Source organism: Toxotes jaculatrix, chromosome 3 (assembly GCF_017976425.1).
Source record: "Toxotes jaculatrix isolate fToxJac2 chromosome 3, fToxJac2.pri, whole genome shotgun sequence".
Classification (NCBI taxonomy): Eukaryota; Metazoa; Chordata; class Actinopteri; family Toxotidae; genus Toxotes; species Toxotes jaculatrix.
Genome location: NC_054396.1, coordinates 30,679,627 through 30,701,611, shown reverse-complemented (window position 1 = coordinate 30,701,611; position 21,985 = coordinate 30,679,627). Strand labels below are relative to the sequence as shown.

General features: G+C 49.0%; 2 protein-coding genes across 6 annotated transcripts in view; both read left to right on the top strand.

Annotated features, from left to right (window-relative positions):
* Positions 1 to 3,755: 3,755 nt before the first annotated feature.
* si:ch211-236d3.4 (protein FAM107B) lies at positions 3,756 to 20,862 on the top strand. 3 transcript variants are annotated; one of them, XR_005893860.1, is made up of 9 exons: positions 3,756 to 4,062; positions 7,665 to 7,869; positions 9,341 to 9,500; positions 10,252 to 10,695; positions 14,610 to 14,614; positions 16,555 to 16,559; positions 16,745 to 16,754; positions 16,815 to 16,818; positions 20,852 to 20,862. XR_005893860.1 is itself a non-coding variant. In XM_041034055.1 (4 exons), the coding sequence occupies exons 1-4, from the start codon at positions 3,762 to 3,764 to the stop codon at positions 10,366 to 10,368; spliced, it is 783 nt and encodes a 260-aa protein (XP_040889989.1). In that variant the 5' UTR covers positions 3,756 to 3,761; the 3' UTR covers positions 10,369 to 12,026. The 3 variants fall into 3 exon arrangements, 2 of the variants coding, with proteins under 2 accessions (XP_040889989.1, XP_040889990.1); XM_041034055.1 differs by lacking the exons at positions 14,610 to 14,614; positions 16,555 to 16,559; positions 16,745 to 16,754; positions 16,815 to 16,818; positions 20,852 to 20,862 and having other exon boundaries at positions 10,252 to 12,026; XM_041034056.1 differs by lacking the exons at positions 3,756 to 4,062; positions 14,610 to 14,614; positions 16,555 to 16,559; ... (1 more) ...; positions 16,815 to 16,818; positions 20,852 to 20,862 and adding an exon at positions 4,219 to 5,014 and having other exon boundaries at positions 10,252 to 12,026.
* Positions 13,831 to 21,985, top strand: part of pik3c2b (phosphatidylinositol-4-phosphate 3-kinase, catalytic subunit type 2 beta) — a 28,583-nt gene continuing 20,428 nt past the window's right edge. For 2 of the 3 annotated variants that reach the window (XM_041034052.1, XM_041034050.1), the window contains exons 1-4: positions 13,831 to 14,215; positions 17,479 to 17,720; positions 18,317 to 19,198; positions 21,300 to 21,400. In XM_041034052.1, coding sequence (XP_040889986.1) covers positions 18,341 to 19,198; positions 21,300 to 21,400 — 959 coding nt within the window. In that variant the 5' untranslated portion in view covers positions 13,831 to 14,215; positions 17,479 to 17,720; positions 18,317 to 18,340. The remainder of the gene's footprint in view (positions 14,216 to 17,478; positions 17,721 to 18,316; positions 19,199 to 21,299; positions 21,401 to 21,985) is intronic. The other variant, XM_041034051.1, reaches the window with a different exon arrangement.

Genomic DNA, 21,985 nt, shown 5'->3' with positions numbered 1-21,985 from the left:
AACACGTGACGCAGGACGGAGGGTGGCGTCCGCGAGCTCTCGTCCAGCCGGGTGGAGGACGTTTGAGTGTCATCAGCATCATATTATTCCATTCGATGATGTCTCATCTGTCTCTGATCACATGACTGCCCCCCCGCCATCACAGTGCTGAGGCCTCGTCGCTGTGTCCTGGGCGGGGTTTAAACTGGATCACAGTGGGTTTCATAAAAGCTTCTGAATAAACAGGTCACTGGTTTATTGTTGACTCTGAACTGGGAGCGTGAAAAAGACCAGTTACAGTAAATGGAAAGAGGCGGAGTGATTCAGGTGCAAATCAATATTTAATGTGAACAATAAAATATTTAGTGAACGGTTTGAAACCATCAGCCTGATCTGAGCAGTGAAGATCAGCTGGTTAATGCCCAGTGAGACCAGTTCAGGAATCCAAACTATGTCTGTTCATAATAAGGAAACACGAGTTGCCATGCACCAAAGTAAACTGGGAATATGAGCTCAGCTGGGAGAACTGGTTTTCTGACCCCACACACGCAGAAAGTCCAGGAACTGGATGAAACTTCATCTCATATCAGAGACGAACGTCTCAGTGCTCACAGCCATCAATCAGCCCCAGGTGAGAGGGAGGGGTCACTGCAGTCAGAGCTGCTTATACAGACGGTGGTGCAGCAGCACGTTCACCTGTCACACAGGTGATCCAGGTAGACCCGCAACACTCACTCACAGCTCCAGCTCGTTCACTCACAGAACCTTTAGAGAAGGTGAAAACAGGAAGCGCCTGTGAAATCCTACAGGAAGTGATGCAGAAGGAGGCGTGGTTTTCCCTGAGGACCAGGGAGAGCTGCTCAGGAACGGAGACTCCTGAGTTTAAGTGTTTTTATCAGGTTTATTCCTTTATTATCCCCCAACTCTGTGTTTACCCACAGCAACACACACAACCATGCACATGCATCAGAGACGCTGGGGCAGAAGGCTGCCGGGGCAGGGGGCTGCCGGGGCAGAGGGCTGCCGGGGCAGATGCCCGTCGACTGAACAGGCCTTTATGTCACGTGTTTGCTCGCCAGGCTGCTGTGACTGGGGGATGTCCTTTCTCGGTTCTTCTTGGAGAGAACGTGTCCTCGGGTTCCACCTGGACCTGGACAGACCTGAGGAGCTGTTTCAGTTTTCAGACTGTCAGAGCAGCTGGGACCAAAGCTTTGAGCGTGAGGAGGGTCAGTGAACGCAGCGCCACATTCAGACCTCACTGCTCGCTCTGTGTCACCAGCAATTAGACTAATCCGGTCAGAGCACCTTAACTCCTCACAGAGAGCAGGGAGTCAGGCAGTAACAGGTGGCAGGGACACCCCCCCCCCCTCTCTGGTCTCTGTTTGGTGTTATGAAGCAAACTGGTCTGCCTCACTGGTTGGTGGGCTAACACACCCCAGCGCCCGGGCTGTCAGGCTGCCAGGCAGAGGGGGAGGACGAGGTGGTGGGGGGAGCGAGGCCAGAGGACGCGCCGCAGAGAAGAGAAAGACAGGAGGACAGGAAGACTGCGTGGACAGGGACGCGGCTGAGGAGCGAGGAGAATGGGAGCTGCTTATGGAAAGAAGGTCAGTGCAGCACTGAGGCTGTTTGTCCACAGGCAGAGGGTTCAGGCTCCGAGCCTCTGCTCTCTGACGCTCAGCTGTTTGGAGTTTAGCTTCATTTATTTCAGCACAGTTTGTTTTACTGACTGAAACAGAACAGACTCTTTCACTCTGATCAGCTGATCCATCCATCAGTCGACTGAACATGTTGATTATCTGTCAGAGGAAAGCTCTGTGACGTCAGTGTGAACGTTTTCATCACGAGGAATCAGCCACGGACCCGTGTGCGGGGTCTGGACCCGTGTGCGGGGTCTGGACCCGTGTGCGGGGTCAGAGACCGTCTTTTCTGATCGGGCGTTGGTTTGACTGAAGTTTAAGTGTCAGATGTTTGGACGTCATCGCTCTGCAGAGATCAGATCACTGTAACACCTCCCACTCTGTGGCTGGTATTTTGGGATGTGAGAATGAGGTCAGAGGTCAGAGATGTAGTTTGTCTGTCTCTTCATCAGTTGGTATGTTTGAGATGACGTTTTGTTTCAGTCTGTTTCCTTCGCTGTGAGCACGCATTGGAATTCTGGGAAAAACCAGATCCTGGATCCTGGATTTCCCAGAATCCAGACGTCTCAGTCTCCCAGTAGCTGGAGCCGTGGCTGGAGGTTTGGTTGGAGGTGTGATCTCTCACTGTGTGTGTGGTGTGTGTGTGTGTGTGTGTTGGCCTGGTCCTGACCAATCAGAGCTCAGATCCTGCTTCCTGTGAGCTCGTGTGATAAACAGCAGCAGAGTATTTTCAGCTTCTGTGACATAACGTCGCTCTTTAACAACAGAAGAACATGTGACTCGTTCTGACCTTCGCCGCGGTGGATACGGGTCAGTCCGCCGCAGGCCGACAGATCCAGGGTCAGACTGATCACACACATGTTAACGTTCACCTCTCAGGAACACAGGACGCACACGTGGGTTTAAATTAATCAGGTTTGTGTGTTTGTGACACTGATGAGGATCATCAGTGGGTTAAATCCAGCTCGGACCACAGAGCGTCCATACACCGATCAACCCGATCAATCCTGATTAAACCCTGATTAAACCTGATTAAACCTGATTGAACCTGTTGGATGAAGTGTCCTGTGATGGTGAACTGAAATCAGCAGCTGCTTCGTGGTGTTTGAATCTCTGGGTTTATAATCCGGCTCTCTGTGGGAACTCTTGGACTCCTGCACATTAAATGTACAACAGACTTTTCTTACATTATACTCATCAGACGTCTGACTGAACTGGGAGAGGGGATCTCTCATGACCTCTGACCTTCACAATAAAAGCCCCGGGGCTGATGCTGATGATGTGTGAGCAGATTACAGATAAATGTCAGACAAACCATACTGAAGACGGAGCTGTGGCGTCTGCCTGTTATTAACTTCCTTCCTGTATCTTCTGATATAAATTGTGCATTTTCTTTGTCTTCATATCAGAATGAGTTGAAAATCTTTTTGGTCAAATGAAATTAGACACCTGAAGACATCACGTCGGTCTGCGGGACACTGAGGGACGTCTTCCACAGTTCTGAAATGTTCAGTGCAGGTGTAATGTAGCTGTTTGTCCAGCAGAGGTCAGACTGTCCTCAGGTCAGTTCTGCTCCTGCAGCCTGAAAAGATTCAGCCTGAGCAGACGACACTGAGGGACGAGGCTCCATCTGCCAGGTAGGCAGACCTCCGACCCCCTCAGTCCTCAGATCCTGAGGCTGTGTGATGGAGGCGGGGGCACTGGGGGTTAATCTGGCCAATGAGCTTCATTCCTGTATATATGGTGCCCCCTAGTGGACGGTGGGGGGGGGGGGGGGGTGTCAACACAGGCTAATTTATTGGACAGACGAGTCAAGAAGAGGATTTCAGTAAATGTTGAACTGTCCCTTTAAGACTTCAGCTCTGAGAGGACAGAGAGAAGAAACAACCCCGTCCTGTAAACAGCATTCATCTGCCCCCCCATCAGCCCTGAAAGGGGGGGTCTGTGAGACAGTGAGGGCCTTGTCACCATGTTGGGGTCTGATGAAGTCTCCTAGCAACCAACACAAAGTCCATTCAGTCAGAGAGGACGGCGTCCAACTGACCTGGAGTCAGACAGGAGAGGAGCAGCTGGGAAACAGCCGGAGAGAGGGGTGGGGGGGGGGGGGGTGCGGGGAGGAGGGGGGGGGTGGTTTGTCCTCAGGTGATGTCACTTAAGTCAATGTCAGTCAAAACATCTCAGCCAGAGAGAGAGCCTGATGTTTGTCCCTCAGGGCTTACTGTAGCTCTGTGTGCCGCTCAGTCTGCTCAGTACTACAAACCTGTGTCCTCGCCTCCACCCGACCCGCCTCCACCTGTGATAAAGTGTTGTAGGTGTATTTACCTGCTGCTCTGTCTGTTTTCTTTCTTCTTCTTTCTTTTCCAGAAGGCGTACAGCATCGACCACGAGCCTCCGCCAAAGCAACGCGTGCAGTGTGTGAGAAATGGAAAGCATCCAAACAGCAGAGGTAAGTTTGTCCTTCTCAGGTTACCGTCTGGCCCGGAGGACAAAGGTGTCCTGTCCTGACCCTCTGATACGACCGATGGGAGCGTCTCCGGAATTAGCGCCCGCTCCTGCTGGAGACAGGAAATGTGGACACACGGTTCCACAGTTTTCTGTGTGGCAGGTTTGGTTAGGTTCACGGTGAGATCGTGTTTTCAGTTAAAATTCGTATTTGGTTAAGGTTTGAGGACTTTGTCACCATGGTTACAATAACAAACGTGGTCGACATGGACAGGAAACACTCTCAGGTGTTAGAGTCCTGTGTTTTGTGACCGCGTCCTTTGCTCCGTCATGCTGAACATGCCTAACATGTAACCGTGGGTCGTGATAGGCCGCCGAGCTGAGGAGGTGTGGCCTGTTTTACAGGACCTGCTCTGTGATGTGGTCTCCGTCCTGAAACTGAAAAAGCTGAAGCTCAAATCTGAGTGAATTTTCTGGAACTGCTCTTCATCTTAGCAGAACACACCCCAACCTACCGCCCAGCTGGCAGAGGTCCAGGTGCATTGTGGGTCATGTAGGCAGGTTTTACAAGGAAAAAATGTTCCAACATGTTCAAACATCTGGAACCAAAGAAGTGAAATGATCTGAGCACAGGGTGAACTGTGAGCCTTCAGCGCCACCAGCAGGTCGTCACTCCACATCCACACTCCACCGTGGTCTCTGAAAACCTGAACTGTGAAACCTGCTGGATCCAGAACATGAACTGAAGCTGAGGAGGAGGAGGAGCAGGGGGAGGGGGAGGAGTGGGAGGAGGAGGAGGAGGAGGAGGAGGAGGAGTGCTGCTGCTCAGACAGAGAGCATGAAGACTCACACAGACTGACACACATGAGGATCATCAGGACCAGATCAGATGGATCAGAGCAGGATCAGCCGCCCAGAACAGCCGACCACAGGCAGGGAGGGGATGGTGAAGTCTGGTAAGGACCAGAGGATGTCCAGGTCCACAGGAGGACGGGCTCTGATGGATCCCTCTGAAGTCTTTAGCTTTGTTTGTGACCTTTAGTTCAGGCTGAAGTGAACTGACGTGTCATGCTGATGCATTATTTACTGTGTGTGTGTGTGTGTGATGTTGTGTTTATTCATTTGTAACGTGTGTGTGGTTTCATTCTTCGTCCTGAGCGGACACAGGGTGTGAAAGTCGTCCTCGTGTTCTGCTTCAGGGGGATCGAACCGTCCAGGTGTGGACGCTGACTCCACCTGAGCGTCACTGTCAGTTCAGACATGAAACTGTGATGGAAGAAATGTTCCTTTCATCCGTTCATCAGTGGGAAAGTCCACTGGCATTGTGGGTAATAAATCACTCTGCAGAACATATATCCTGCAGAGGAATATGAAGAAACGCAGCAGCGTGACTTTCCTGGATTGTTGTTACAGGAACATTTGAAGGTGTGTGAGCAGATGATAAAATATGAAATATTATTCCTGAGCTTCTCATCGGTCAGAGCCTGGAAGCTGCAGCAGAGGATTCAGTTTATCACGTTTTTGTGATCGACACTTCGTGAATCATCAGTGAGTCATGTGTTAATGAAGCGGCGTGAGGCCGTGGACGCGCTGAGCGAAGCGTGATCAGCTCGCGCGGATCCTCGGCTGGTTCGGCCCGGTTCTCTTCGGTCCCGGCTCGGTGCGGTGTCAGAGGTCAGAGGTCAGGGGTCAGGGGATACGAGCGTTGTTGTGTTTGCTGAATGGATCGTGTCTGTGGGAGCTGATCAGCAGAGCGCGGACTTCAGCCCTCTGTGTTTGAACAGTCACTGAATCTGAAAACACTAAAGTTCAGCCTGAAGCTACAGACAGAGAAACGCCCTGAGCTCCACAGAGTTGATCGCTGTGATTGTCTCTACAGTCAGAACACACACGACTTCATCTTCAAACCCTGTAAAACTCAGAGAGACATCAGGTCCAGCAGTGGAGTCAGAGTCCTTCAGAGTTCTGGTCACAGATACTCTGAGCTCTTTGCAGCAGATCTGATCTGATTTAGTGGCTTAAGTGTGTTTCACTTCCTCAGGATGAATAAATGAAGGAGAAAAGACATTATCCTCTGACATTACTGAGTAACATGATCGCGTTTCCTGTTGGCTGAGCTGGAGTCAGACGGTCTCCTGCAGATATCAGACTGGAGCAGGAATCAGCTCCAGCTGGAACCAGATCACTTCCACTCACAGAGACGTCGATACTCTGCAGAGGACGTTGAGTTTGCACGTCCTGCCTCGATCAATACGAGACCACAGAACGTCTCAAAGTCCGCTCGGGCTTCCTGCATCAGTCGTGTTGCTTTTCCCCACAGACAGTCAGCTGATGATCGTCAGAACAAACACACTCACACTATCACTGTGACCTGCTGTCAGTCAGAATACACAAACTTTACACTCAGACATCAGGCGAGACACTCCAGCATACCCAGCACCCACATGCTCGGACACCTGTGGAGGACCTGCTGTGGCACGGACGCAGACACTGACAGGGACACGGCGTCTGACCTGGCAGCAGGTCAACACGTCAGCTGCCAGTTATTCTCTGAACCCAGAGAGTTAACGTCCGTTCGTTCTCTTTGCAAAGACTGAATGTGTTGTTTCTGAATGGAGGCACTTCCTGTCCTCAGTCCACCAGGAAGTAAAAGAAGAAGAAGTCAAAGCAACGCAGACCGGGTCTGTCCCTCGGCCTGTTCCAGTCAAACCAAACTCACATCTGACAAACACAGATGTTTGACGCACTCGTCATGTGTCTCTGTGGACATTTGTTTATAACGCTCACACAGAGGACGTCAGCTGAGTCAGCGACCTGTCCACCTGTCCACCTGTTTGCGTTCACACTCCTGAAAGGTTGTGGCCTCTGAATGTGGTCTGAGCGATCACTTCTGAAAACCGTCCTCATGGTGTCTTGGGTGCGTTCACACCTGTCCACTTCTGACTGAATCACCTGAGACGCAGGTGTGAATGGGCTCTTTAATAGGCTGGTGCAGGTGAAAGTAAACAGGGCGGGGCGAGGAACCATACAGGCGGGAAAAAACAAAGACAGGAAGTAAAACCATAACCTCGTCCAACTCCAGCTGAGCCACAACTTATCACTGCTATAGCATCTGAATGGGAGTGAGTCCCTGCAGCTGGTTCAACATCTGCAGGCACAGCAGCTGTCCCTGTGTTTCTAATGGACGCGGGACAGCGACCGAGCGTCCAGAGCTCATTTCATTTTTCTGAAATATGAAGCAGCAGTGGATGATGGGCTCTGGTTGCACTGCAGAAAGAGGACATTGTGTGAAGTGAACTGTGCGACATCTGAGCTCCGTCTCCCAGAATATCTGAGGACTGGATCAGATGCCTGTTAATCTGTTCTTTCTTCTCACAGACGAATGGGGACGATGGACAGAGACTCAGAGACAGAGTCGGTTTAGACTAGAAAACCTGACAGCACGCCCAGCTTCATGACATCCTGAAACAACAGGAATTAATATCTAAAGTCCTGCCAGCGCCCCCTGCAGGCTGCGGGGTTAACTACAGCTACAACATGAACGAACATCCAGATGATTTATTTTCTCAGATGTTTAAACGGAGCTCTCTGTCCTTGTGTCTATAGCCTCAGCTTACGCAGACCTGCATCAGCACCGACCAGAGGGCGTCCACAGGAAACCGTCCCCCGTGTCCAGCTACGTCTCCCAGCCTGACTACCCAGAGGGAGACCAGGACGACGACCTCATAAAGCCCAAGAAACTGGTGAATCCTGTCAAAGCTTCGAAGAGTCACCAAGAGCTTCACCGAGAGCTGATGAGCAGCTACAAAAGGTAAACGTGTGTTTGAGGACATGGACATGTGAGGACACGTTGGAAGTGAGTATTTTTGTGGAAAGTGGGAATGTTTTTGGGAAGGGGGGGGGGGCATTTGTAGACATTTCAGGCATGTGAGGACATCTGCAGGAAGTCAGGGTATTAGAGCAAAGTGGGGACTGAGTGGACAGTGAGGACATTTGTGAAAAGAGAAGATATTTTGGGAAAGAGCATGTAAAGGCATTTTATCAAAATGAGGACATCTGTGGAAATTTAGGACATTTTTTGGACTATGGGGACATTTTAGAAAGTGAAGATATGTATGGACAAACCACAGGCCTCCATGTTGTTTCAGTGTGGAGGAGCAGTTCAGTAAATGTTCTGTGAGGACGCTGCTGTCGTCTCTGCGTCTGTTCTTGGCCATCAAGCTCGGTTTGTGTGAATCTTTTGAAGAAACGAACAGACGCTGCTAAGCAACAACCTCCCACCTCACAGGCCTCCACCGCCGAGGACGCTGGGAAAGTTTTCACATCACCTCCACACAGTCGCTCATTCACTCACACTGCTTTAATGCTGTGGGCGGGCAAGGTCGACTTTTCTCTCCAGTGTTTTTCATTCAGGAGGAAAACTGAAGCTGGAGGACGACCAGAGAAACACACAAATAAGACACACACTCGTCAGCTGTTACGTCACTCAGCTAAAACTTTGTTAAAGTCTGAACCTCAGATCAAAGACGCTACGTCTCCTGCACCAAGCTGGAGGAGGACCGTGAGCTGAGATGTATCATCACATAATTATCATTTTATTTTCTTTATCATCAAACCACATCTTTATGAGAGTTTTAAACTTGATGTGTTTCACATGTGAAACTTCTGAAAACTGTTTACATCCACATCATGTTCAGACCGTTCATCCACTGGTCGAGTTTTTGGTTTCAGATTTCACCTGATTTTAAAAGTTCCCTTCAGTTCCTGTTAAAGAATTCAGCCGTGATGTGTTCACTGTTTAATGTTTCATTATAACAGACTGCCCTCTGCTGGACCAAACACTTACTACAACACAGAAACACTGTGATACAAACCTTTGTCAGGGATGAAGAAACAACTGAGGATTCACACACAGTGTGTTACTGCAGCCTCTGATGCTTCGTCAGGACGATGCTGTGCTGCACGAAGTAGGACTGTACTTCATCCTACAGCGAGACCAGGAACAGGACCAGACGGTGGCTTCAGTCTGCAGACCTGAGCCCCATGGAGCTGGTCTGGGATGAGCTGGACACGAACGTGTAGAGAGACTGTGAGGAGCGTGTCCAGCTGCTGGAGGAGTCAGACATTTAGACTCAGGATTCCTCTGTTTCATCTTCAGCTTTAAGCTCAGAGACACTGCATCTGATAAGTTTCAGTAGAAACTGGAAAAACTGAAGTGTTGTAAAACTGTCCAGTCATGAATGTGGTGTGATGTGTGATACAGTACGTGCGTGTTCTTGCAGAGGCGGGGTGAGCGTGGAGACGAAGCCGGAGCTGCACAGGGTGCTGGAGTCCAGGAAAAGAGATCAGCTGATCAAACAGAGGAAACAGGAGGACGAAGCCCGGAGGAAGATTTCTCCTCTGGAGGCTGAGCTGCTGAAGAGACACAAGAAGCTGGAGGAGGTAACACAAGCAGCATGAACACACACACACACACACAGGGACACACACCAAACTGTTGGAGGGAGGTCAGCATGCAGCCCCGTTAGACTCTGGTTTAGTTTCAGTTCTGTTTGTAGTTCCTGTTTTTTGTGAAGTCTTGTTCCTGGTGTATCTGGTCCTGTATCTTGTTCTACTTCCTGTCTGTTTTCCCTCCTTTTGTGATTGTCTGCCCCGCCCGAACTGGTGTCACCTGGTGTCCATTGCCTTGTGTATATAAGTCTTGTTGTTTCCCTGTGTCCTTGTCAGTTTGTCTGAGTGAGCATGTGTGTGAGCATGTGTGTTTACCTGTGTGTTTACCTGTGTGGATCCCGGCGTGGATCCCGGTGTGTGTGCTCCTGCCTCCCCGTGTTTGTTCCTGTGCTTTGTGTCATCCTGAGGTTCTGCGTGTGGGTTCTCTTTCCTCGTGCTCCTGGCTGCCGGGCGTGACCATGCTTTAGATTCTCAGATTTGACATTTGTCACAATGAACACATCCAACATGTGAGTGCGTCCAAAGACACTTTAGATTTATTGTATAAATGGATCTATCACATCACGTGATGACAGACGGATGGCGTTAGCCTCCGCAGAGCCACGCTGCTAACACGAAGAACCTGTTTCTCATGTTGCTGTGGCACCAGGTCAGGACATGTCCCCGTCCCTGCATGAGTCAGTCATCCCACTGCATGTCTTCTCTCCATCTCCCTGACTGTTTGTCTGTCTTCGTGTTTCAGCTGGAAAAGCAGCAGGAGAAGGAGCAGGAGGAAAACCTGAAAGCTCCGGAGTTTGTTAAAGTGAAGGAGAACCTGAGACGAACGTCTTGTCACAGTAAAGAGGAGAAGGAGGTGTAGAGACAGAGCTGCTGTCCTGGACACAAGAGACGGCGAACTAAGAAACAGACTGTCCACATGTTTACAGGACATGGTAAGGACATGCTGAGGGGACTCTGAGGACGCACTGGGACAGATGTTGACAGCTGAACGGAAAAACTGTGACGTGTCTTTGGAGTGGAGCTGTGAAACTGTGGCGATGGAGGATTGACAGCGACAGTCAGAAGCTGCTGAGAGAAAATCTTCCAGCAGCCGAGGACTCGGGTTTCATCAACAACACCGAGGACTGGATTCACACGTCTCACTGGCGTCCTGTCCAGAGGCTCACGGCCGCTGTAGTATTTAGACGTGTCTGTGACCTGTCACTGGTCAAAGCCCCGCCCACCTCGCTGCTCTGCTGTGAGAAACATCTTAAAGATTTTCTTCTTACTACAAAATACTAATTTCATCTAATTCCAATACACGGACTCGTAATTCCAAGAAAACATTTCGTTCACAGCTGATTCATATCTCGTTATCAGAGAAGCTCCTCAGGTTCAGTTACTGAACACGGTTACAGGAAACGTACTGAGAAACAAGCTGTTATCGTGAAATCATAGGATTATGAATTTTGTTTTCCTGTAATCACAATCACATGTTGAATCATAATTAAGCAGTTTCATATCTCATGCTCACAGTTTCTGAGTTTTGTTTTAGAGATGCAAAGTCAAAGTTTCGAACAAAGATCTGAGGATTTAAAGATGAGTGCGACACGTTACACAGAATCTTTCTGTGCTGTCGTCACACGACACGTTTTTCTTTTCAGTTTGTTCTTTTATGACTGGAATTCTTCAGGAACACGTTCAAACAACGAGAGGTTTTCATCGTCAGGAGTCAGTGCTGCAGGGAACTGAGACTGGACATGGACTTCGACCAAAAGCTCTGAACAGTGAAGGCAGGACACGTTTTTTGTGTAAGGCCCTTTAGTGCTGAAGAGAAAGCTGTCGTCTGTTTGAACAAACTGAACTTTCACAGGAGAAATGACCCGTTACAGCTGCTCTGTGACGAGAGAGCGCTCACGATTTCATGATGACAGTTCTTTGAATCACCAGATTCATGTCACAATCACAACATGTTAACTGGGTTAATTACAATGTTCAAATCTCATATTGATGTGAAAAGATCTCAGATCTTTTTACAAAATACAAATGATATAAAATCATAATGTACAGAAACTAGTTAGAAGCTCCACACCTGGAATTATCTTTGTGATGAGTGGGATGTGAGATGATAACAGTCCACTGAACAAACAGTCATCAGCAGTGATTCAGGTCAACAACGAGGAAACAGAAGCTTTCGTTTGAGTCTCTGACGTTTCACAGAGTGACAGAGTGGAGCAGTGTGCAGGATGATGAGTTTTTATGTTTGATGCCCTGCGACCTCCTCTCTCAGTCCCAGGGACGTGTCCCTGAAACGTCGTCTTCGTGAACTGTACGATCACTGAAACTGTTCAGTTTTCATCACAGAGCACTTTCAACTTTCACCGTGTAAATAACGAAGATTAAAAACAGTCGTATCTTTGTTCGTATCTGACTTTGAGGTATTTTCATTTCGTGACTTTTAAAGTTCAGACTAATGTTCAGACTCAGTTGAACAAAAACTAGAACCTGACGCACAAATGTGTTGACTTGAAGAGAAATAAAGGACTAATCCTGCTGCTTTGTTGCTTCATTACTGAGGAAAGAACCGAGATTCAGTGTCCTGAGATACAAAATCATCATAACCCTCAATATCAGCTCATGATCAAGGAGGTTCTTTCATTTTAGCATTGTTTGTTTGGAAATAACATGATACACCAACCCAGTTAGTCAGCTCTTCTTCACTGGCTCTGATCAGTGCGTCTTCATCATCAGACTCTGATCCAGGTGTTTCACCCAAACACAGACCTGTGTCTCACCTCTGTCTCTGAGATCCTGGAGGACGCAGCGTCCAATCAGCTGTGACTCTCTACAGAGCGATCACTGACGTGAGGATTTTCCTCTGGACTCAGAGTGAGTCACAGCACAGAGACAGCACAGAGACAGCACTGCTGACGTTACACATCAGCTTCTACCTGCATCGGACAGAGGACTCGTCTCTGTCCTGCTCTGTCTGACCATCACATCCTGTTACAGAGGCGGGAACATTTAACTGGCAGCACTCAGCTGGTTTAGGTCTGACCAATCAGATGATTTCAGTCTGTACACGTTAACAATGAGTCCTCCATCAACGCAGACGTTAGACACGGAGTTCCACAAGGTTCAGAGCCTGGACCAGTTCAGTTCACCGTATATTTACTTCCCTGAGGAAATTTTATCAGGAAACGCTCCACAAACTTCCACTGTTACACAGACGATACACACCTGTACCTGTGAGTGAAGCCAGAGGAAACCAGTCAGTTAGCTAAACGTCAGACATGACTTCAGGACATAAAGTCCTGGATAAGATCAGATAAAAAAGGACAAAGTGCAGAAAAGTGTGCATGAAATTCAACTACAAAAAAATGTGCAAAAAACAGTCAAAACTGGCTACATACAGATTTACACGATGATGGACGAGCGATGAGGACACTGTGAGAAAGTACAACTATTGCTCAGTCCTGCATGGACAGACCAGCTGAGTTGTAGACTGACAGCAGAGGGAAGGAAGGACCTGCACTGTGGGATGAGCAGTGACTCCCTGCTGATGAACTCCGATCAGACTGAAGTTACAGCTCAGACTCACAGTGTCTGATGATGCTGTTACTGAGGAACATACATTCACTGTGAGGAACCTCAGAGTTCTCTGTTAGGAACCTCACAGTTCTCTCTGATCACGTCCTGTAACTCCCACAGCACACGAACCTCAGCGGTGGCTGTGGCGCAGGAAGTACAGAGACCGGTCAGACACCGGCCGGAGACCGGAGGGTCGCACCAACCTGTAGTTCACAGCGTCATCATGCTGCTCTGTGATGAAGCTTTTATCCACCAGGGGTCGCCTTTTCCCTCCTCTTCTCCTGAAACTAAATTTCGGTCAAGTCACACACAATCAGCCTGTGACCGGAAGTTTAACTTTGACCTCAACTCTTAATTATTTTTCTTAATTACTACTTACACAAATGAGCTGTTGTAAACAGTCCAACCCAACCGGTCTCTTAGTTTGTTCTTGGTTATAACAAAAAGAATCAAAACAATTCAGCGATTTGATTTTGAGACCAAACTGAAATCTTGAATAAATCTTCTACATCTAAGAAAACTTTGTATGTTCTGCACGGAGCCTCCATTATGCTGCAACTAAAGCTTAGTGAAATTAGAGCTGGACTGATTCTGTTTGTTTCACTGAGGTGAGCAAGTAAATCCTTGGTCTTAAAGAAAAAACCTTTTCCCTTCACTCGCTTTGGTTGATTCAGGTCGATGTCACGGTTCCATCCGCTGATGAAACCGTGACGTGGAAATCTCTCGAAAACGCTGGAAAGTGGACTTCAGTGGATTTTAGAAGTTTGGTTTATTTTGAAAGTAACTGGAATCAGTGTAACCGGAAGCTGTCTGATCCGCTGCTGCCGAGCAGAGACTGACGCAAAGCCGAGACCGTCGCCAGGAGCGGGCTCCAGAGCCGCCGGAGCCGCCTCGCACCGCGGACTGCATTGTTTAACCCGTCAAACGGAGGCGGACAGATCGGTGCCGGTGATCCGGTTCTGCCGCCTGAATGTGAGGGATACAACCTGCACCGGCGACCGGAGCCTGTTCATGTGTTTGGATACACCGACCAGGAATCGACAGCCGACGGGATCGATGTAATTTTTGGCAGAACAGCAAACCGCTTTAAAATGGCAACCGCCGACCTCTCCCGGCGACCGTAGACCCAGAGTCAGGTAAGACGCGGCGCCTGCTGGCGGGCTCCCGCCGGGGTACTCACCGGGTTCTGACGCATTTCTCTCCGCGGAGGGTGAAGTTGCAGTCGGCTCTTTTACTGTAGGACTGCGCTGTGCCTGTCTGTGGAGAGAAGGTCAAACCAAACACCATTCAAATATCTGATAATAAAAACAGCCTTGGTTTTTGGTAAACTTTTGTTCCTGTTTCAAAATGGCTGGTGAGTTTTTGCAGATGGTATTGCTCCGCGGGTGAATTCGGTGCACATATAATCCGCCTAGAAGTCATCGGTGGCGGTAGATTTTGGTTGAGGTTTGTGAAGTGGTTCGGGCGGCTCGCCACCGCCCTCCACAGCAGGCTGTGGCTGGAAAAACCCCGGTAAGAACAGAGGACGAGCCGGCGTTTAAAGTCCAGTGTACCGTTAAAAAATAACTATGAGTGGATGTAACGAATGTGCCCGCTGTGAAACACAGCACTGATGCTTAAAAGACATATTTGGCCGGTGTGGATGTTGGCCGGAGAAAAAAAAAAAAAAAAAAAAAAGACCACGTTAAAGTGGCGGATTTCTGAATGGAGTCTGGTTGGACTGTGTCTCCGTGGGACTGAGCAGTGTTGGCTGCAGACAGTCGGGAGGCTGCAGGCAGCTGCAGCCGCAGCAGGAGCAGCTGTCACGGAGGCGTCCGGACACATGTACACCTGTTCTCCGTGAGCCTGCGCTGTAACAGCCTCTGCTTCCGGAGTCTGAGTCTTCAACTTTTAGCAACAACAAACATGCTAACAGCAGCGACAACAAAATCTGTGACGTCACGCACTCACCTGTCTGAACACTGATACAAACACCTGACAAACTCTTTATACTCAGGGATATGAACAGGTGAACATTCAGAGCTGTGCTGTGGGCTCCATAGGTGCCGGGCTGGGATTCTCATGATGATGATGATGATGAAGATGAAGATGAACCCTGCACATATTCTAGTCTGACATCAGATGCGAAGGGAAGAAGGAAGAAAACTCGCTAAGAGTGGCGGCGTCTGATGAGGCTCATCAGGGACAGGCCGTCCATCGTGAAGACGTGTCCCTCCTGCTCGATGTGCTGACAGAGCAGGGCTTTGACGGACAGCTGGGCGCGGCGTGTGAATGTTTGTTATGATGGTACAGTCCAGTTCTGAGGTCTGGGTGAAGGAACGTGGAACTCAGCTGTTTGATCAGGATCAAACTGAACAGCTTTAGTTTAGTTTGGTGTTCTTTCACAGGGACATGATGTTTTCAGGCTGTCCATCTGTCCGTCCCATTCTGGGACTGATCACAGCTGTGATCAGCTCCTGTCTGCAGTGAACCATGGAGGAACAGACTCCTCTCACTGCATCACTGTGACACTGAGGGAAACTTAAAAACAGCAGGATTCTGAATGAAGTTCTGCAGGACGGACGTCAGAGATGAAACCTCTGCACCGTGCACGGACACTGTGTGTGTGTGTGTGTCTTTGTGTGTGTGTGTAGTGTTTTATTAGTACAGTTAAAATCAGTAATCAAATAGTCTTATCAGTACAACTGATAGATCACCATGGAAACCACAGACTGAGGTAAACAGCACCATACTCTGCAGGTGTGTCTCTGATGTCATGTGTGTGAGTGAGTGTGTGTGAGTGTGTGAGTGTGTGAGTGTGTGTGTGTGTGTGTGTGTGTGTGTGTGAGTGTGTGTGTGTGAGTGTGTGTGTGAGTGAGTGTGTGTGTGTGTGTGTGAGAGTGTGTGTGTGTGAGTGAGTGTGTGTGTGAGTGTGTGTGTGAGTGAGTGTGTGTGTGTGTGTGTGTGTGAGAGTGTGTGTGTGTGAGTGTGTGTGTGTCTGAGTGTGTGTGTGAGTGTGTGTGTGTGTGTGTGAGTGTGTGTTGATGGCAGTGGGTGGGGTTTGGAGGGTGACCCCCCCGCCCCGCCCCCACCGTGTGGGGTTGGTTCATGAGTGAAAGTCTGACCTCAGTCACATGACACACTGACATCAGCTCTTTGTTCTCTCCTCCCCCCTCTGAGTGAAAGAGGGAGGAGGAGAGAACAAAGTGGGGGGCGGGTGAGGGGGGAGATGGGGGGGAGGTGTGTGTGGGGGGGCAGAATTCCTGCTCTGTAAAATCAGAACACACATTATGTGAAGGCAGTTCACAGAGTGAGGCCTCGGCCGGGGGCAGGCGGGAGGGGTGGGGGGGTAACTGGAGGGGGGAGGGTAGAGAGACAGAGACCAGGACCAGCTGTGTGCAGTGATGCGTTCAGGTGCTGTCAGACTGGTTGTTATAATGCTGATAATGACAGTGACACTGTGCTGATGTAATAATGTGATGAATAATAACAGCAGCACCAGTTCATAACAACAGTAACCATAACAACGATGATGATGATGATGATGATGAGTAGTTCTGGATCCAGCAGCTCCAGAGTCAGAGACACTTGCAGCCTGAGGACAGGGAGAGAGCTCAGTGCATCATGGGAGTTCCCCCAGCAGCCTGAGGGCTGAAGGACCCGACTCCTGTTGGAACCACAGTAAGACATGGCAACGTCTGATCAGCTGGACAGTCTTTAGAGACAGTCTCTGTGGGCTTTGGGGACTCTGGACAGAGAAGTGTGGAGGACTGTCTGACAGACATCCATCCAAAGATTTAGGCCGTCTCTCCTAAACAGACCAGGTCTTCCAGTTGTCTGTCCAGCCCATATTGTTTGCTGGACACCCCCAGCTCTGTCCCCCAGCTGGCCTGGCCTCCCTGAATGTCTCATCGCGTCTCATCATGTCTCACAGTGACGTGTATTTAATATTTTTGTCCATACCGTGTCCCTGCTCTGCCAGATGCCTGAAAATAACCAGCTGCAGCTGTTTCCTCTGCTTCCTGTCACCGCAAACCGAACCTCTGTGTTTGGGACTGTTGGTTGGACATGACAAGACATCTGAAGACGTCCGTCTGAGACACTGTGACAGACTTTTTATACCACTTCCTTTTATTTTAGAGAAATTAATTTGCAGATTGAAAGTGATCAGGATCATTGTCGGGGTAAAGAATTATTTTGTCCTCCTCCTGAGGACGTGCTGCAGCTCAGAGACAGCAGTGTCTTATTCTGTGTTGTCCGCCTCCTGGTGGCCCCGCAGGTGGTGGCTCAGTAATAAACCGAGTCTCCGGTCCGTGGTGTTTCTTGAGCTCTTTTTACGTCCTCACAGTTTCATTTCCTCTTTGCTTCTTTGCTTCCTCCTTATTGTGTTTTTGAATTTCCTTCTGTCCTCCGCACTCAGCAGACAGACCCGGTCCACTGTCCAGGTCTCTGCTGTGTCTCTGTGGGAGTCTGGGAAAAGATCAACCCGGAGACTCGCTGCTGTCAGTCACACTGAGGATGAAGAGGCCGTGGGACACTTCCTGTCTCTGACTGGTGCTGATATCAGAGGTGAAAGACGTCAGGTGTCCCCCGCGCTGCTGTCAAAGCTCAGTGAATCCTGGAGTCAGAGTGTTTGTCTGAACAGCGTTGGACACGGCTCAGGTTAGTTTGTGTCCCAGTTTGAATCGATCGACTCGTGTTTGTTTGAAACGAGCCAATCGATCCATCGGTTAATCAATGAATCAGCTGATCTCTGTAACTTTAGAGGAAGATCAGGCTGCAGCAGACCAGGATTCCCAGGATCTGCTGATGATTTTCTCAGTCGACTGATCAATTGATTAGTTGATTGAAAAAAGTGATCACCTCACATCCGTCTGTCCATCCATCTGTCCATCTGTCTGTCTCTGTCTCTCTTCATATTTGAGGTTATTTGACTGAATTTATTTTTAGTCAGAGTATTGATTAGTTATAAAAAGCTTCAGTCTGAATTGATTAGTTGATCAGCAGAAAATTAATCATTAAATATTTGGACAATTGGTAACTCCTGTATTTCCTTCGTCTTCTGTGGAGGGACACATAAACCTATCTCTGGACAGGTGGACAAAATGAGACAAATGATAAACTAATGGAGGAATTGATCTGTAGATTTTTAATGATCAGGCCTGAAATGTGTATGATTAGTCATTATCGTTATCGTCCACCTCCTCTGTCCTCAGCCGTCTTTCACCAGCTCCATGTGTCCTTGCTGCTTATTCTAGCTTCGTCTGTGCTGAGGAGGCATCATGTCGGCGGCTCAGACCCAGAAGGAGAGCAGCGAGGCGGGCTGGGGCTGTCTGGAGGCTCTGGGTCTCAGTCAGAAGGAGCTGGTTCTGGCCGAAGCCCTGCAGATGGAGTATGACGCCCTCTCCAGACTCAAACAGGACAAAAGCGGCACAGGAACCGGCCAGACCGGATCTAGAGCTCCCGGTCAGATCCGCTCCAAGACCCCGAATCCCTCCATCGAACGTCCCCGACCCACCCCCTGCCAGCCCGGTCCTGCCCCTGAGGGAGGAAGCCTGCTGAGGGGCCTCTCCGGGTCCGATTCCTCCCTGAACCTGCCTGGAGGGTCCCAGTCTTCACATTCCATCCCAGCCAGGGCGCTCCCCCCTCAGGGTGGCTATGTCAAAGAGTCCCTGTACATCCTGGACAGTCCAGAGGTCAGCAAGTTCAGAGACTATTCCGGTCCCAGCCACGGGGACTCTCTTGGATCTGGATCAGGGTTTCTTCCCAAAAGCTTCCCCTCTTTCCCAGATGACGTCCCCCCTGCCGTCCCACCGAGACACCCTGTCCCTCCGCTGTCAGGCTCAGAGAACCCCTTCCTGCCCCCTCGAGGGTCCACCGTGCCCCGAGATGTGAACCTGTTCACGCCCGATGTGGATCAGCCCAAAGTGATCTCAGGAGAGCTGAACTACGACAACATCAACGACTCACTGTCCAGACTCAACCGGAGTCAGCAGGGGCCTCGAGGCCGGAGGGCCAACGGGGACCAATCAGGGAAGCCTGTGGCTCGCAGTAAGACCCTCCCCCCTCAGGTGCCGCCCAGGACCTACGTACCTGTCCCGAAGAGCAACAAGAACCAGCGGCGGGTGTCTGCAGACCCGGTAAGAACCTGTGGATGTTTGTAGTCAGTGTGAACGCCTGTGTGAAACAGAATGTGTGTTCTTAGACTGTAAAGAGACGTCCATACAACAGACAACAACAACAAGAAAACAAACCATCAAACAACATATTTACTCATCAGTGAATATCATTCATTTATTAATCAGTTTAATTTTACTTCAGTTATTTTCTACAGAAATGACAAAGTTTGTGTTTGAGGCCGTTTGCAAACAGGAAATGATTTTTGCCGTGAGTACGCTCTGAGCGCTCAGGACTCACTGCAGCAGGTCGTCCAACAGCTGGGTCCCTTCGTCTTACGAGACAGTAAACTGAAAGTCTCTGGGTTCAGGACGGTGTGATGCCCATCACAGAAACCATCTCTGACTTTAAACCAGATGGATTCCAGCATCGTCTCTGGGTCCAGCAGAGAGATGCATCAGCCTAACCCTGACCCCAGGACGGAGACTCCTGCTCTGAATTTCATTCAATATTCAATAACTGATTAATCACGTATTAAACATCACACAGTGAAAATGTCCTCCATCATCTGGTGTCTTCAACCAACAGGCCGAAACCCACAATATGGAATTTACTACAAAGTGAGAGAAGAGAGCTCAGCAGGTTCTCAGACCGTCCGGTGGTTTCAGTGTAAAGAAGCCGAACGTGTCAGTGCCTCAGTGTCTGATTCCTGTCCTCACAGAGGACAGTCCAAATTTAGCTCCTTATAATGTCCCAATTTAAACTGAGAAGAAAAATCTGAAGTGAAATCACTCACACAGCTTCACTGTGTGAGTGATTTCACTCTGCCCTCGAGGTGTTTGAGCTTTAGGTCCCAGCTGTGGGTTCTGAGACATCCGTCCACAGTTTGACAGTAAACACGCAGTGGGACGAGTCAGCAGTCAGACCAGTTAAACCAGCTGTAATCTAAACATGGGACAGTCATATCAGCAGCATCGACGACGCGGGTCCACTGGCAGGACAGGCAGAGTCAGAGTTTTCAACCCTAACCCCCCATCAGAGAGAGAGATGGACAGGGACAGAGACAGAGAGAGACACAAACAGAGACAGACAGAGACAGCTGCTAACCCACTAGTCTCACATCATGAGACAGTCCTCTGTCTCACTCTCAGGCTGTCTCTCACAGTTGATTGTCTGAATCCTGGACTCCTCCTGCTGTCCCACTGTCTCAGGCCTGGACAGGGACATTACTCAGATAAAACACGTCCTGCTCTGGTGCTGTACCATTCATTCAAACATCAGGGATGTTCAGCTTCACGTCTCTGAGCGAAGACTATGACAGACAGCTGGAATATGTTTTTCCTCACAGCAGACAGGAGACCTGTCTCGTCCTGTCCCTGAATATAATTTTATTTACGATGAATTCAGAGATTTTTGATCTTTTAGGTCTATAAAACATCAGTAATGAGCAAAGCGGTGTCCATCATGGTGTGAGGGGAGGAAGTCTTCAGAAGTCTTTGGTCTGACCAACAGTTCAACACCCAGAGATTCAGTTTGAGTTCACGGTGAAAAACCCAGAAAACGGCTCGTGTGTTGTAACGTGTGAAACTGAGGACGTGTTGAAAACAAATACTCGATGTGGCCAGGTGACGTGATGGCGTGGTATTTACATCCTGTCTGGTTTCAGCTGGTTTCAGCCCTTCATCAGTTTGCTTCTCTCCTCCTCTCTGTGCTCACACACACAATTCACAGTAAAGCTGTTCTCATTTACATGTTCTTCAGTTCTGATCAGTGCTAAAATATTCATGTTAACTGGAACCAGAGAGTTATTGGTATTTTTATTTTTTTAAAATGACGTAAATGATTGATTTTCAGATTTCTGATCACTGGAAGGAGGAACAACAAAACAACTTGACCTCGAGCGTTTGTTATGTTTTGATGTAAATAAAAACAGTGTTGGTCATCGTTTGTCGTCCATGTGTTAGAAGTGACCTGCTGTTCATCAGCAAAAAGAGACAAAAAGAGTCTCTGATGGCAGCACCAACCACATGTTTCTGGTTCAGATTCTTAGGGAACTGTGCTCTGATTGGGCGTTTCTGTAGGGTAACTGTCGTCTGATTGGTGGGCTCTGTGTGTGATTGACAGGTGTCTCTGCGCTCCAGGATGAATGGGTTTGGATACGAGCTGTTCCAGGTGTCGGAGGAGAGAGACGAGGAGGTGGCGGCTTTCTGTCACATGCTGGACGTGTGAGTAACTCACGCTAATGTTTGTCACGCTGCGCGTTTTTCACTTTATGCATTCGCTGGCCCCCCAACCCTAAACCTGAACTGAACGTCCTCACAGCGGTTTAAATTAACATCGGTCCTCACAACGATAGCAATATAAACACACACACACACACACCCCCGACCTTCAGCCTGACGTATGAACATCCACAGTTTTCTGAGCTGCAGCTTCACAGCAGCGGCCAGAGCTGGTGTTATCATCTGTGGACACCAGCAGCGTCTTCCCCAGTGTTAGTTTCCTGATCAGGTCCAAAACGTTCAGATTCTGTTGGACAACAGCTGCAGGAGCAGATCTCCTGAGATCACCTGTCTGCTGAGTGATAGGAGAAAATAATCAGACAATCAATAATGAAGACGACTGTTAGCTGCAGCTCTAACTCACTGTCACGACAAAGAAGAACACCAAATCTTCCAAAAGTTGAGATGCTTGATCGTTTATTGTATTTGTTTAAAAATTATTATTAAACTATTGACTGATTATCTGGTGATTATCTCGTGACCCTTAGTCCTGCAGACCAATGAAGTCTGGAACCAGGACAGGTTTAA

What these genes read in the sequence shown, in the direction of transcription:
- si:ch211-236d3.4 (XM_041034055.1), top strand. Translation starts at nt 3,762, where the DNA reads ATGTCACTTAAGTCAATGTCAGTCAAAACATCTCAGCCAGAGAGAGAG. An exon ending in CTGATGAGCAGCTACAAAAG is followed by an intron (nt 7,870 to 9,340) that starts GTAAACGTGTGT and finishes GTGTTCTTGCAG; the next exon opens with AGGCGGGGTGAGCGTGGAGA. An exon ending in GACACAAGAAGCTGGAGGAG is followed by an intron (nt 9,501 to 10,251) that starts GTAACACAAGCA and finishes TTCGTGTTTCAG; the next exon opens with CTGGAAAAGCAGCAGGAGAA.